This window comes from Emydura macquarii, unplaced genomic scaffold, assembly GCF_026122565.2.
Source record: "Emydura macquarii macquarii isolate MOO-44397 ecotype Brisbane River unplaced genomic scaffold, CSIRO-AGI_Emac_v2 contig_2239, whole genome shotgun sequence".
In the NCBI taxonomy this organism is placed as follows: Eukaryota; Metazoa; Chordata; order Testudines; family Chelidae; genus Emydura; species Emydura macquarii.
The window spans coordinates 26,588-39,869 of record NW_027132376.1 but is presented as its reverse complement, the minus strand read 5'-3'; the positions used below and the strand labels follow the sequence as shown (position 1 = coordinate 39,869).

The 13,282-nt window shown below is 46.5% G+C and overlaps 2 protein-coding genes across 2 annotated transcripts; one reads left to right on the top strand and one right to left on the bottom strand.

Moving 5' to 3' along the window:
- Window positions 1-1,087: 1,087 nt before the first annotated feature.
- LOC137161030 (olfactory receptor 14A16-like) lies at window positions 1,088-4,704 on the bottom strand (the record flags this gene model as incomplete). The annotated part of the gene is made up of 3 exons (XM_067560034.1): window positions 4,635-4,704; window positions 2,518-3,322; window positions 1,088-1,193 (listed from the first exon to the last, which is right to left on the bottom strand). Coding segments are annotated over exons 1-3 (981 nt in total), but the record flags the coding sequence as incomplete, so codon positions are not given.
- A 7,101-nt stretch (window positions 4,705-11,805) lies between these two features.
- LOC137161029 (olfactory receptor 9S13-like) lies at window positions 11,806-12,567 on the top strand. Its single transcript, XM_067560033.1, has one exon. The coding sequence runs from the start codon at window positions 11,806-11,808 to the stop codon at window positions 12,565-12,567; it is 762 nt and encodes a 253-aa protein (XP_067416134.1).
- Window positions 12,568-13,282: the final 715 nt, after the last annotated feature.

Below are 13,282 nucleotides of genomic sequence, written 5' to 3'. Positions count from 1 at the left end.
GTGTCCTGTCTTCCAACAGTGGCCAATGCCAGGTGCTTCAGAGGGAGTGAACAGAACAGGTCATCATCAAGTGATCCATAGCTTCCTAATAGCTTCTGTCAAACAATCAAAACAAAACAAGAAATCTGGAATGAAATGAAATGGGAAAGTAGATACACAAAATATTAGGGTTTGAATATTTTTGTGTGGAACATTTTGCCCAAAACCGGCAAATTTCTGCAAGTTATTTGAATATCAACAAAACAGCATTTTGCAAAAGAGAACGGTTTCAACCACTTTTTCGGCCCATCTCTACATCTATTATTAGAAAAGGTGCTTCCCTTTGTTTTCAACCTCCCAGGTCCCTGCTGAAGTGTGTTGAAGATATGGAGAAGGGCCACCAGACCTGTGTGACTGAGACAGAGTCTCTGATTTCCAGTCATTGCAAGTCCTGCTCTTTCTGCTGGTGTTCACCTTCTATGTGATGGCCCTGGTGGGGAACACTCTGATTGTTATCGTCACGATCGCTGACTCTGCCCTTCACACTCTCATGTATTGCTTCCCCAGGAATTTATCCTTCCTGGAAGATCTGCTACACCTCAGTCACACAGCCCAAGATGCTGGTGAACCTGCTGTCGGAGACCTAGACTATCTCCTTCGTGGGCTGGTGTGCTCAGATGTTTTTCTTTGTTCTCTTTGGCATTACAGAATGCTGCCTCCTCTCTGTCATGGCATATGACCGATACATGGTCATATGCCATCCCCTGCAACACACCCTCATTATAAACCAAACCCTCTGCGCTCAGATGGCAGCTGGTTCCTGGACCGTTGGAATCCTGGTGGCGTTTGGACACACCCTTTCCATATTTACGCTGCCTTTCTGTAGGTCTAATAGAATCAGTCATTTCTTCTGGGACATTCTCCCTGTGATGAGACTGTCCTCCACAGACACCCGCCAGAATGAAGTTGCTCTTACTATCCTTACTGTGTTCCTTTCACTGGTTCCATTTTTGCTCATCATCTTGTCCTACAGCCGCATCATTTCCACCTTCCTGAAGATGCCTTCAGTTGAGGGCAGATGCAGACCCCTCCCGTGGTCTGATCTTACCCCTTCTGTCAGTCCCATGTTAATCAGAATCTCCGGCTCGGTAGAGTCTCTCCTTCCCTCTTGCTTCTTTCTGTCTGTCCTGTTTGTGTCCATGTTCGGTCTCTCACTGCGGAAAGCAAAACCGTGCTGTTCACCAGGCCCCCGTCTCTGTGCCATGGGTTTAAACTGTGACGTTCCATTCTCTAGCTGCCTGTTTTCCCGGGGCAGGGAGGGGAATTCATTCAAAGACCATAAAAATCAATGACCCCCAAAAGCCTAGTCTTGACGGCTGTCAGTGGTGGTCCTTCAGCCAGGTGTCAAACACCTGTCCCAGCCAGAGCAGCTGTCTGGAATCCAGCACAACACGCGGCCCCTGAGAGACAGCAGGAATGTGCCATAAGCTTGGCAATAATTCCACAACACAGAACTTAGGATTTCATGCTGTCATATCCCTCGGAGTTACACAAACAACCAATAAACCAACAGCCGGCATAACACAAGTCGAGTTTATACGCCCAAAAGGAAAAGACTCAATGACCTCATCAAGTTCACTAGACTTTGATCTGGCTGCTGCTATTATGTGGAAGGTATTCAGCTAGCCCAGGGATGGGTGGCAGTACAGAGACCTGAGAGACACATAGATAGATAAACAGATTCCGAGCTTATTTCCACTAGTGTAAATCTACAGTAACTCCATTGACCTGAGTTTGTGTGTGTTAGAAATAACCCAACAGGTTGTCCCTGGGCTGGATTGGGGAGACGGAAACCTTTATTGCCTGCTCGTTCTACCTCAACGCTGCGAGTGAGCAACGGGGGGTTACTTTACAATTATTTTATCCATACCAGTCTGTAAATGTATACATTTCCAGCAACTCCCCATTGACCCTTGTTTGGATACATTGACACCTATAAAATGAATATTAACAACTACATGATGAATACAATTATACCCGCCCCTGTTCATTATTTACAGGATTACCATACAGAGTTCAGGCACATCACCTTAAAACCTATTAATTTTACACTAACATTCTTTGAAGTAAAGGTATGCCGGGGGGAAGGAAAATAATGCTTTCTTCCTACTCTGGCTTTGTGCAGGAGTGGTGATAGTTAGACGCATCCCCTACACAGATGGCCTGGAAGGGAGGAGAAGAAGAGAGATAACAGACTGTAACTAGAATTCACACCAATTAACGGAAACAAAGTTTCTCCAAACCTTGACACCATTCCCTGAAACTTAGGCCTGACCATTTGTCCAGCTTTTAACTCTTTACTCTCCCACAGTGTGCATTTATGCTACTGTAAATACCCCTTTGCATGTAAAGAGATTGCAAAGCATGTTCTCACAGAGACACTAATGTCACCCATTGATTACATTTCTTACACACACAGAATGAAATCACAGTCAGAGGAAAAAGATGGACCTTTAATTTTTAGTGGATAACCACCACCCTGTCAGTTTCCTCATGGAAGCTTTGATCTCCTTGTTTCTCATGCTATAGATGATGGGATTCATTACAGGAGGCAGCACGGAATAGAAAACAGCCACTATGAGATCCAGCCGTGACGATGTGCTGAAGAGAGGTTTCAGGTAGCCAAAGATGCCAGTGCATACTAACAAGGAGAGCACAGTGAGGTGAGGCAGGCAGGTGGAGAAGGCTTTGTGCCGGCCCTGCTCAGAGGGGATTCTCAGCACTGTGCTGATGATCTGAACATACGACACAATTATAAAAACAAAGCAGCATAAGGCTAAGCCCACACTAAAGAGAATGACCCCCATTTCAGTGAGGTAGGAGTCAGAGCAGGAGAGCTTGAGAAGCTGGGGAATTTCACAGAAGAACAGATCCACCGTGTTGCCTCTGCAGAAGGAGATTGCCAACATATTCCTGGTGTGCAGGGAAGAAATGAGAAGACCGCTGGCCCAGACCCCGGCTGCCATTTGGACACAAGCTCCCCTGTTCATCACTCTCTCATAGTGCAGCGGCTGGCAGATGGCGACGTCGCGATCGTACGCCATGACAGTGAGAAGGAAAAAATCTGCTCCCAGCAAGAAGGAGAGGAAAAAGACTTGGGTGACACACCCAGCGTAAGAAATGGAGCTGGTGTTCATGAGGGAATTGGCCATGGATTTGGGGACGGTGACAGAGATGGAGCCAATGTCTATGATGGACAGATTCATCAGGAAGAAGTACATGGGGGTGTGAAGGTGGCGGTTGAGGGCTATGACTGTGATGATGAGAAGGTTTCCCAACAGAGCTGCCAGATAAATCACTAGAAACACCATAAAGTGCAAAATCTGCAGCTCCCGCACCTCAGAGAATCCCAGGAGCAGGAACTCGGTCACGGTGGTTCTGTTGGACATTTTCTTCTTCAGCACATTGTGTCCTGCCTGAGGAGGGAAGGAGAAGGGCAACGGTGAGGATTAGAGTGACCGAGGGAACGATCCTGATTCCTCTCTCCATAATAACTGACGATGTGACTGTCAGAGCACATCCCTGCTCACATCCACTTAGCAGGGGCGGTGAGGGCTCCTCGTTGCAGAGAATGAAACAACTAGTGCGGTGCGTTTTCCCACCGATGTCAAGTCTTGGAAGCTGGGTCAGTTCACACCTGTGAAGATCTGAGCCATGACTTGGCATCGCTCAGCTACTGCTGTGTTGTGTTATTTCCCTTTGTGACTTTGTGTCTGTGCTCTGCGGGTCAGTGACTGTCAGGACACCTTGGTTCTGTCCTTGGCTCTGCCATTGACCTCCTGTAGGACCTTCAGCCAGTCACTTCCCCTCCCAGTGACTCTCTTTCCCTCCCTCCCTTTCTCTGCCTGGTCTACTAGGACTATGAGCTCTTTGGAGGATGGGCTGTGTCTTATAATGTGTATATTCTGTGCACCTCGTTACAGAATTTGTGCTCAGCTGTCAGCAGTGATGGAGCCTGGATATGGTGCTAGACAAAGAGGTTTCTAGTCCCAGTGACCTCCTCCATGTCCAGCTAAGCTCCATGTCAGGATAGACAGATCTGGCTGCTGGGTGCAACTCTGAAAATGGACTCAAAGCTCCTAGTCCCTATAACACATATTTTGTGGGTATCGGCTTTGCCATTACTCAGTTTTACTTTCCCTTAAAACAGAAATCAAACAGCTGCAACCGAATCAATGGGTTTCCAGTTATGAAGTTATTAGTCAACATTGAAGTTTCCCCACCCTTGTTTGAAGTTTAAGTCTCACTGGAAATTTTCAGTTAAATTTTGGTTGGTTGGGTTGTTTTTTTGGATGGAAAATTGGTTTTAAAGTAAAATGTTTTTATTGAAAATCTTGTTTGGTTTTCATCTTAAATTTACACTTCTCAGCTGAAAGTTCTCAGTTGCCTAAAGGAGAAAATAAACGGGTTTGGGGTTTCTGATGAAAAGTTGACATTTTCGAAAGCAGGAATTTTTGTTTCTTCGGACTGTCTCTAGTTACTTGTGTAACTTAATAGTGAAATCTTTAACGAGTGCTGACAGCAATTCTGATTCGTGTTCTTTAAATGTCCCTTAAATCCCCCCCACATATATTTAATGGAAATAGCACACTTACTATACTGGTCTCTGTGGATTTTTCCCTGCAGGTGATGAATCCAATCGTCCAGCTCCAGGTCATTATCCATCTATCTGTTTAGATGACAAAAACACAGGTGTATAAGAGTCCTTTCACCCCTCACTCTGAGCATGACCTGACAGAACTAGACTCACCCCGGTTGCTCTCTGCAGCTGAGCAGTGTGTAGCTGGCTTTGAGCATCACTGGCATTAAAGGAGTGATGATGTGGGAAGGTGATTTGCCCATGTCTATTTCCTAAGGGCTTGTGGGACTCACTCCTGAGAGACCTGAACAGCTCAGAAGCAGAGGCTCAGAGGCAAAACGTCATCGACTCATCCATTGTAAAGCCAAAAGGGATTGTTCTGCTCCTCTAGACTGACCCCCTGCCTAGCACAGGCCTTAGAATCTCCCCCAGGGTTTCCTGACTCCAGCCCAGCTTGTGTGCTTTCTGTGCACCGGGATTACAAAGGGATTTGGGCACCTAAAGGTGGGGGCAGGTATGTACTGGGATTTCCCAAAGCTCCTAAATCTGCCAGGTAGCTAAATCCCATGGGTATCCAATGGGAGTTAAGCATCTAACTTGCTGAGGTGTTACTGCAAATCCCACTAGGCAACTATCACCTTCTTTAGATGCCTAAACCCCTTTGTAATTCTAGCCCTGGGTCTCTCTTGGCATCTTCCAAGGCCTGGGCTTCTCTTGACTTTCAGAAATATGAAGGCTGGGATTTGCAAAGGAGCCTAAGGGCGAGTACGGCAAGCACATCTTGGGGGCCTAACTCCCTTAGATTGCCTTGACAATCCCAGCCCACAACAATAACAAGGGGAACCAGGCAACAGGGGTTATAAAGAGGAGGGGAAGTCACCTGGAGCTCTTGTGATCTAAGCCCAGCTACGCACCTGAATTACCTCAGCTCTCCATGCCTCAGTTGCCCCAGCTGTAACCTGGGGGAGAAGACCTGGCATTAGAGGAATAATTCATAACAGATGGTGTAAATAAGGGCTTATGCAAAATTTAGTTTTATTTGAACTCTGCCTGGGGTCTCCTAGCCCCTGTACAACCAGAGCAAGAGCCTTGTGTCCGGCAAGTGTAAATGGGAGTGGTTCCCCCTGGGCTTTGTCTGTGGGTCTGGAAGCCCAGGAGGGGCCGCCCCTCACTCCCCGGCTGGGGTGGCCACATGGCCGGAGTGAGACTGCTGTTAGCCATGCCCTGGGGGGCAGAGAGTGGGGGGCACACGAAGCTCCTGACATGTGATGAGGGAGCTCACGTCCCATTGACTCTCACCCCGCAGGTATTGGTTCAATTTCAGACTTTACTTTTTTCCAATATTTGTTACTATTTTTAAATGTTTTAAAGTGTATTTGATATGCTTTGAAACGTTTTACAAATATATTATTTTAATTGAATTGATATTTCTTTTATATTCTGGACCAGCCCCTCCCTCCAGGCTGGGCAGATGGCAGATGAGTGGGGGGATGGTGTGCCCAGCTCCCCCAGTTCTCAGCCCGGTGAACTGTTCATGTCCCAGGGATCCCCAGTTTGCCAGCTCCCAGAGATCTCTGTCTCACCAGCTGTTGGTTGACTGACACCCTGTGCTGTCCCAGCTGCATTCTGTCCAAATCTCCCACCTGCCTGGCTCCCCAGTCTGGTCAATTTCCTAAGCTCTTCACTCCCTGAGTGCCCACCTGATGGGCAGCCAGGTTGCCCAACGCCCTTTGATTCCAGGCTGCCTGGTCAGTTTTTGTGCTGCCAGGTTGCTTGCAATCCCCATTGGCACTCGTGGTGGTTAGATAAGTGGGTGGGCTCCCCAGCTGTCTGGCTTCTTGGGCTCCAAGGAAACCCAGCTCCTTGGCCTTCTCTCTTCGCTGCAAAGGAAATTGGGATCCCTGGCCTGCCCGCCTGGTGCAAAGGTGGAGAGATGTGCTCTCAGGCTGCCTGACTCCCTAGGTTGCTTGGCTCCTTGGGATACCCGGGCAGGCAAGGTGCACTGCTTGCAGCCTCAGCTGCCCGGGTGGCTTGCCAGCTTGGTCATCTATCTCCCTGCATGAGATTTTTTGGGGAAAAAATTCATTTCCACCCCTAGTGAAGTGGAATTTTTTTTTAAATGTCCCTGCCGCAGAAAACATTGCATTTCCAGCTTTTTGTTCTGCTTTCAAGTCGGGGCCGGGGAACGGGAATCGGAAATGCAATATTTTCCATGCAACGTAAGTGGAGCTCTCTCACTCGTTCTGTCTCTGAAATAAAAGGCACAGAGTTTATGGAAGAGCTGGACTAGTGACCATGATGTGGCCAATCTGGGCTGGCGGCCAGCGCCATGTTCAGGAACCAGAGGCCAATGGCTGGGTCTGAAGTCAGGAGCCAGGTGTGAGAGCTGAAGCAGGATCAGCATGGAGTGAGAAACCAAAGAACCATAGCCTGGGGTTGGAGCCAGGGCAGTCAGCAACCAGGGCTGGGAACAGGGCAGGGCTGGACTCAGTGACTGGGAATTACGCCGGGAGTCAGGTAGTGAACACAGGGTGTCTAGCAACAAAAAAACCAGGATCCATCTTCTTGCACAAACAACTTCCTCTGCCTCTTTTTGGCCTAAACAATGTCCCTGCCCTGGGATGGAAAACCACCCACAGACACAAAGCACTCTGCTTCAACATTCACAGTGTCACAAACATCAGCCTAAGTCCCCTACGGCCAGTGGACAACGTTATGTAGGCACTAAATGGTGCAGGTAGGTACCTAGTGCAGTTTTAAAAAATGCCACAACCATTTGGCACTGAATTCCCAATGGGTTTTAGGCACTTTTGAGAATCCCTCATTAGTATTTGTTAATAAATATGAATCCTTTTAGTTCTTTTTGTATATTTGGTTCATGTACATATCAACTATTCTTTAGAATCTTTATGATATTAACAAAGAGTACGTCCGAATTCTAAGGTGCCTCTGTTCCCATTTGTATAATGGTGTAGCCTGTGCTATGTACCTGTGGCCCAAGTCCAACCACATACGGGATGTAGACAAAGTGATGCTCTTGTTTATACCGTCATCACCCTCATGTTAAACCCTGTGAGCTACAGCTTGACAAACAAGGCGGTGAAGGATGCTGTGAGGAGACTGAGGAGGAGGAGAAAGTTTTTATGAATGATTTAAAAATTTGGGAGCTGTGCAGTTCAAAGGAGGATGTTTTATAAAAATAATGTAAAATGACCAGACAATTTCTTCTGCCTGGGTTCACACTACATCTAAGGTAGAATCATTTCCTGGCTCCACTCTGGACTTACTGTGTCATGTATAGACCTAGAAGTTTTAAGGTCAGGAGGGGTCATTATCACCCTCCAGTCCAGACAAATTTGTAAGTGTTTCCTGTGGCATCTTTTCTACCCACTCATTTCTACGATTCTGTCATAGGAGCACCAGTTGGAAAGCTAAAGCCAAGCAGGGAGAGGCTATTTTAGGCAGGATGTGCTGTGAGTGAAGTTCTGGAACAGCCTCCCAAGGGGAGCAGTGGAGGCAAAAAACTGAGCTTGATACAATTATGGAGGGGATGGTCTGATAGGAGAGCCTAGTTTGGCAACTGACCGATCTTTGACTACTGGTGATAGACATGTCAATGGCCTCTGAAGGGACATTAGGTATAGAGGGTTCTGAGTTATTACAGAGAATTCTTTCTTGGGTGTCTGGCTGGTGAGTCTTGCCCGCATGCTCAGGGTTTAGCTGATCACCATATTTGGGGTTGGGAAGGAATTTTCCCCCAGGGCAGATTGGCAAAGGCTCTGGGGTTTTTCGTCTTCCTCTGTGGCATGGGGTACAGCTCACTTGCTGGTGGATTCACTGTACCTTAAAGTCTTTAAACCATGATCTGAGGACTTTAATAACTCAGTCATAGGTCAGAGGTCTATTACAGGAGTGGGTGGGTGAGGTTCTGTGGCCTGTGTTGTGCAGGAGGTCAGACAAGATGATCATATTGATCCCTTCTGACCTTACAGTCTATGAGTCATTCCAGTGAAGTTAGGATTCTTGGTTCCTGAGATCAGCTGTGTAATAAGATTAATGCAAAACTTCTTGGTCCTTTGCCTTATTTTTCTCTTTTTTTTCAGCATTGATCTCACCGTGTAACATGCTAGGGAGTTAGCTAGCGCTCTCCATCTATGGGGGCTATGTTCGTCTCTCATAGATTGCTAGGTCTGCGGCTCACTAGATGAATCCAGTGTCCAGTGCTCTCTATCCAGAATTAACATAACCTTAGTTGTACCTAACCTAACAAAGCGTGGGGAAAAGCAGAACAAGCTGAGGTATCAGCTCTGACTCTGAGACTAAAAGATAGCAAAATTTTATAATAGATCTCAGAGAGAGAGAGAGACAAATGGGGATGGAAACAGAGAGACAGAGGAGCAACCTTGTTTTCACCATCACTTGCGAAATTTTTGTAAAGGAAACTGAAATCAGTTCCATGTCAGCATCATACAATCTATTACAATTCTTTGCAGGGGAGAACAAACACGTGGACAAGGGTGATCCAGTTATTTAGTATACCTGGCCTTTCATAGAGCTTTTGACAAGGTCCTTCACCAAAGGCTCTTAAGAAAACTGAGCAATCATGGAATAAGAGGGAAGATCCTTTTGTGGATTGGTTAAAAGGCAAGAAACAAAGGTTAGGAATAAATGGTCATTTTTCAGACTATTAGCAACGATTAGGAAAGGGTTAGATAATAAGACAGTCAATATTATAATGCCACTACATAAGTCCGTGGTACACCCACACCTTGAATACTGTGTGCAGTTCTGGTTTCCCTAACTCAAAAAAATATATTAGAATTGGAAAAGGAACAGAGCAGGGCAACAACAATGATTAACTCTATGCAACAGATTAAAAGGACTGGGACTTTTCAGCTTGGAAAACAGATGACTGAGTGGGCATAAGATAGAGGTCTATAAAGTCAAGACTGGTGTGGAGAAAGTGAATAAGGAAGTGTTATTTACCCCTTCACATAACACAAGAACCAGGAGTTACCCAATGAAATTACTAGGAAACAGGTTAAATAAAGAAACAGAAGTATCTCTTCATATAATGCACAGTCAACCTGTGGAACTTGTTGCCAGGGGATGTTGTGAAGGCCAATAGTACAACTGGGTAAAAAAAGAATTAGATAAGCTCATGAAGGACAGGTCCATTAATAGCTGTAGCCAGGATGCTCTGGGTGACCTTAAACCTCTGACTGCCAGATGCTGGGACTGGATGACAGGGGATGGATCACTCCATGATTGCCCTGTTCTGTTCCTTCCCTTTAAAGCACCTGGCATTGACCACTGTTGGAAGACAGGATCCTGGGCTAGATGGACCATTGATCTGATCCAGCACGGCTGTTCTTGTGTTCACAAAACTCTTTGGCGCACACAGCACAAATTCACAAATAGTTTGTTGACCCAAAACAACATTCTTCAAAGAATTAACTATTCATCCATAAAATTGTCACTCAGCTTGGGTGGAAACTAACTGGCCTACAAGAAACCCTCCGCCTCCCATGCAACAATCCATTGCACACAGGACACCAAAACCAGGAACCCGTTTCTGGCCCCAAACTCTTGTGATAATTGGGCCTACAATTTTACCCTAAGCATGAATTTAACTAGCAGAAGTGAGTGAAAGTTCATAAGATGCCACGATAGCCTCAAAGAACAAACGTCAAGTGGAAAAGGTACAAAATAGAGACAGAAAGACTGAGTGAGTGCAAACAAAAAGGCCTAAATCAGGGACTGTGTTAAGATCATGCCTGGTAAACAGGCAAAGTGTGGAATCAGAAATCAGTGAACCAAAACTGGTGTGTGTGAAACTAGGCCTCATTGGTGGACAAAGTAATGAGGGGAGTGGCTATTCCACTCACCGGTCTCTTTTGGGGTCCTTACGGAAAGAGAGACTTTGGATAGAAATTGGCTACTAGACACTCCTATCCCCACCTCCTCCTATCTCAAAGAGAGAGAGAGACAAAAGGCATCACCACCTTCACTGGTTCCAGCTGGATTCTAAAAACCACCTGGGATAAAGTGGGATTGGACTGTAACAATAACTACAGGAGCTCCAGCCCATCTTGACTAACGTTTCCTTTCCCCCAAAGGACGGCTATGACCATCTTCCATACCATCTGAGAAACTCTCAAACAAGGGCCTTTTTTCCTTCTAAAAGCTCTCTCCAGCTAAAGGGAAAGGGAAAGGGAATGAGGGATGTTGTTAAAAGGAAAGCCTGACTTCATACTTTACCTTCCCAATAACTGGTGCAGTTACAGGGACCGTTTGGTAGTTGAGGGTGTGTCTGATTGATTGATTGATTGATTGATTGGGAGTGCTTTGATCCAGGTGGGTTTTGAGGGGTTAATTGCAGGGGAGGGGCTTTGAGGGGTAATTGCAGGGGCGGGGCAACTGCCCCAGCCTTATAAAAAGCAGCCAGTTGCGAACCAGCTGAGCGGCGAACAGACTGGGGACCGACGAGCTAGGCAGCAGTTCTGCAGAAAGGGACCTGGGGGTAACAGTGGATAAGAAGCTGGATATGAGTCAGCAGTGTGCCCTGGTTGTCAAATAGGCTAATAGCATATTGGACTGCATTAGGAGGAGCATTGCCTGCAGGTTGCAGGAAGTGATTATTCCCCTCTATTCGGCATTGGTGAGGCCGCATTAAGAGTATTGTGTCCAGTTTTGGGCCCCCCACTACAAAAAGGATGTGGACAAGTTGGAGAGAGTCCAGCGGAGGGCAACAAAAATGATTAGGGGGCTGGAGCACAGGACTTACAAGGAGAGGCTAAGAAAACTGGGCTTGTTTAGTCTGCAAAAGAGAAGAATGAGGGGCGATTTGATAGCAGCCTTTAACTACCTGAAAGGGGGTTCCAGGGAGGATGGAGCTAGGCTGTTCTCGGTGGTGGCAGATGACAGAACAAGGAGCAATGGTCTCAAGTTGCAGGGCGGGAGGTCTAGGTTGGACATTAGGAAAAAGTTTTTCCCTAGGAGGGTGTTGAAGCACTGGAATGGGTTACCTAAGGAGATGGTGGAATCTCCATCTTTAGAGATTTTTAAGCTGAGGCTTGACAAAGCCCTGGCTGGGATGATATAGCTGAGGTTATTCCTGCTTTGAGCAGGGGGTTGGACTAGATGACCTCCTGAGGTCCCTTCCAACTCTAATATTCTATGATTCTATGTACTTCTTCCTCATGAACCTGTTGCTCTTAGATCTCTGCTACTCCTCCACAATCGCCCCTATAGCCATGGCAAGCTTCCTAGCAGGGAACAAAGCCATTTACTATAATGGATGCGCCACCCAATTCTTCTTCTTCGTTCTCTTCCTCACCACTGAAGCATTTCTCTTGGCAGCGATGGCCTACGATCGATACTCCACCATCTGTGACCCACCGCAGTATCCCGTCACCATGTCCAAGTTGGTTTGCGTTCAGCTGGCGGTGGGGTCGTATATCTGCGGATGTGTGAATTCCACGGTGCAAATTGGCTTCACCTTTACCCTGAACTACTGTGGGTCTAATGAGATTGATCATTTCCTCTGTGATGCCCTTCCCTTGCTTAGTCTCTCCTGCAACGACACGTACGTCAATAATCTTGTGATGTTTACCCTATGCGGACTCATCATAGCAATCACTTCCCTGATTGTGCTCATCTCCTACATCTATATCATCTCCACCATCCTCAAGATTCGCTCTGACGAGGGCAAGCACAAAGCCTTCTCCACTTGCACCTCCCACATGGTGACAGTGACTTTATTGAGTGGGTCCACTGCTTTCATGTACGCCCAGCCCACTTGGCTATCTTCTCTGTATCCAAGGAAAGCTGTATCCGTGTTTTACACCTTTGTCATCCCCATGTTGAATCTCTTCATCTACAGCGTGAGGAACAAGGACGTGAAAGAGGCTTTGAGAAGGACTTTGGGCCACAAATCCTTGAAGTAATTAACCTTGCCACTGAACAGAGACAGAACATAGGGTGTCCAGGTTCTTTTTAATTTGCAGAAAAATCTGGGGTAAAAAGAAAAAGTAAAACCCAATTATGACAAACTGTTTCATTGTTTTTCTTGCTTATTCTCTGTCCAGCTGTGACACATTGAGTTCTCGAGATATGCAGGTGGACATGTAGCCCCTGGAAACACATAAATAACATTAGAACATTTATTGATAGGAATCAGCCCCTTGATTTAAATGAGACTGCTGTCAGAGAATCGTAGAAATGCAGGGCTGGAAGGCATCTTGAGGGGTCATCTAGTCCAGCCCCATGCACTGAGGCAGGATTACGTATGCCTAGTCCATCTCTGACAAGTGTTTGAAACAAATCACTCAGAGGAATAAGTGCTTGTTTGCAGCATCAGGACCTTAATAGCAAGGGCCGTATTAACTCTCCTGTGGGCCTGGGGCTAGTAGATATTGTGGGGCCCCTGTACAAAGTCCTTTTCCTAATTTAAAACAAAATGATCACAATTATGACATCAAGGCTATTAACGCTATGCTAAACTTGCCTTTTAATTAACATAAAGCCGTTCTGTGGTTACATTGCAGTCTTAAAACATGTAGAACAGGGGTCGGCAACCTATGGCACACGTGCCAATCGTGGCACGCGAGATGGTTTTGAATGGCGCCCACACTCACGCTGGGCCCATGTCATGTGGGAGAG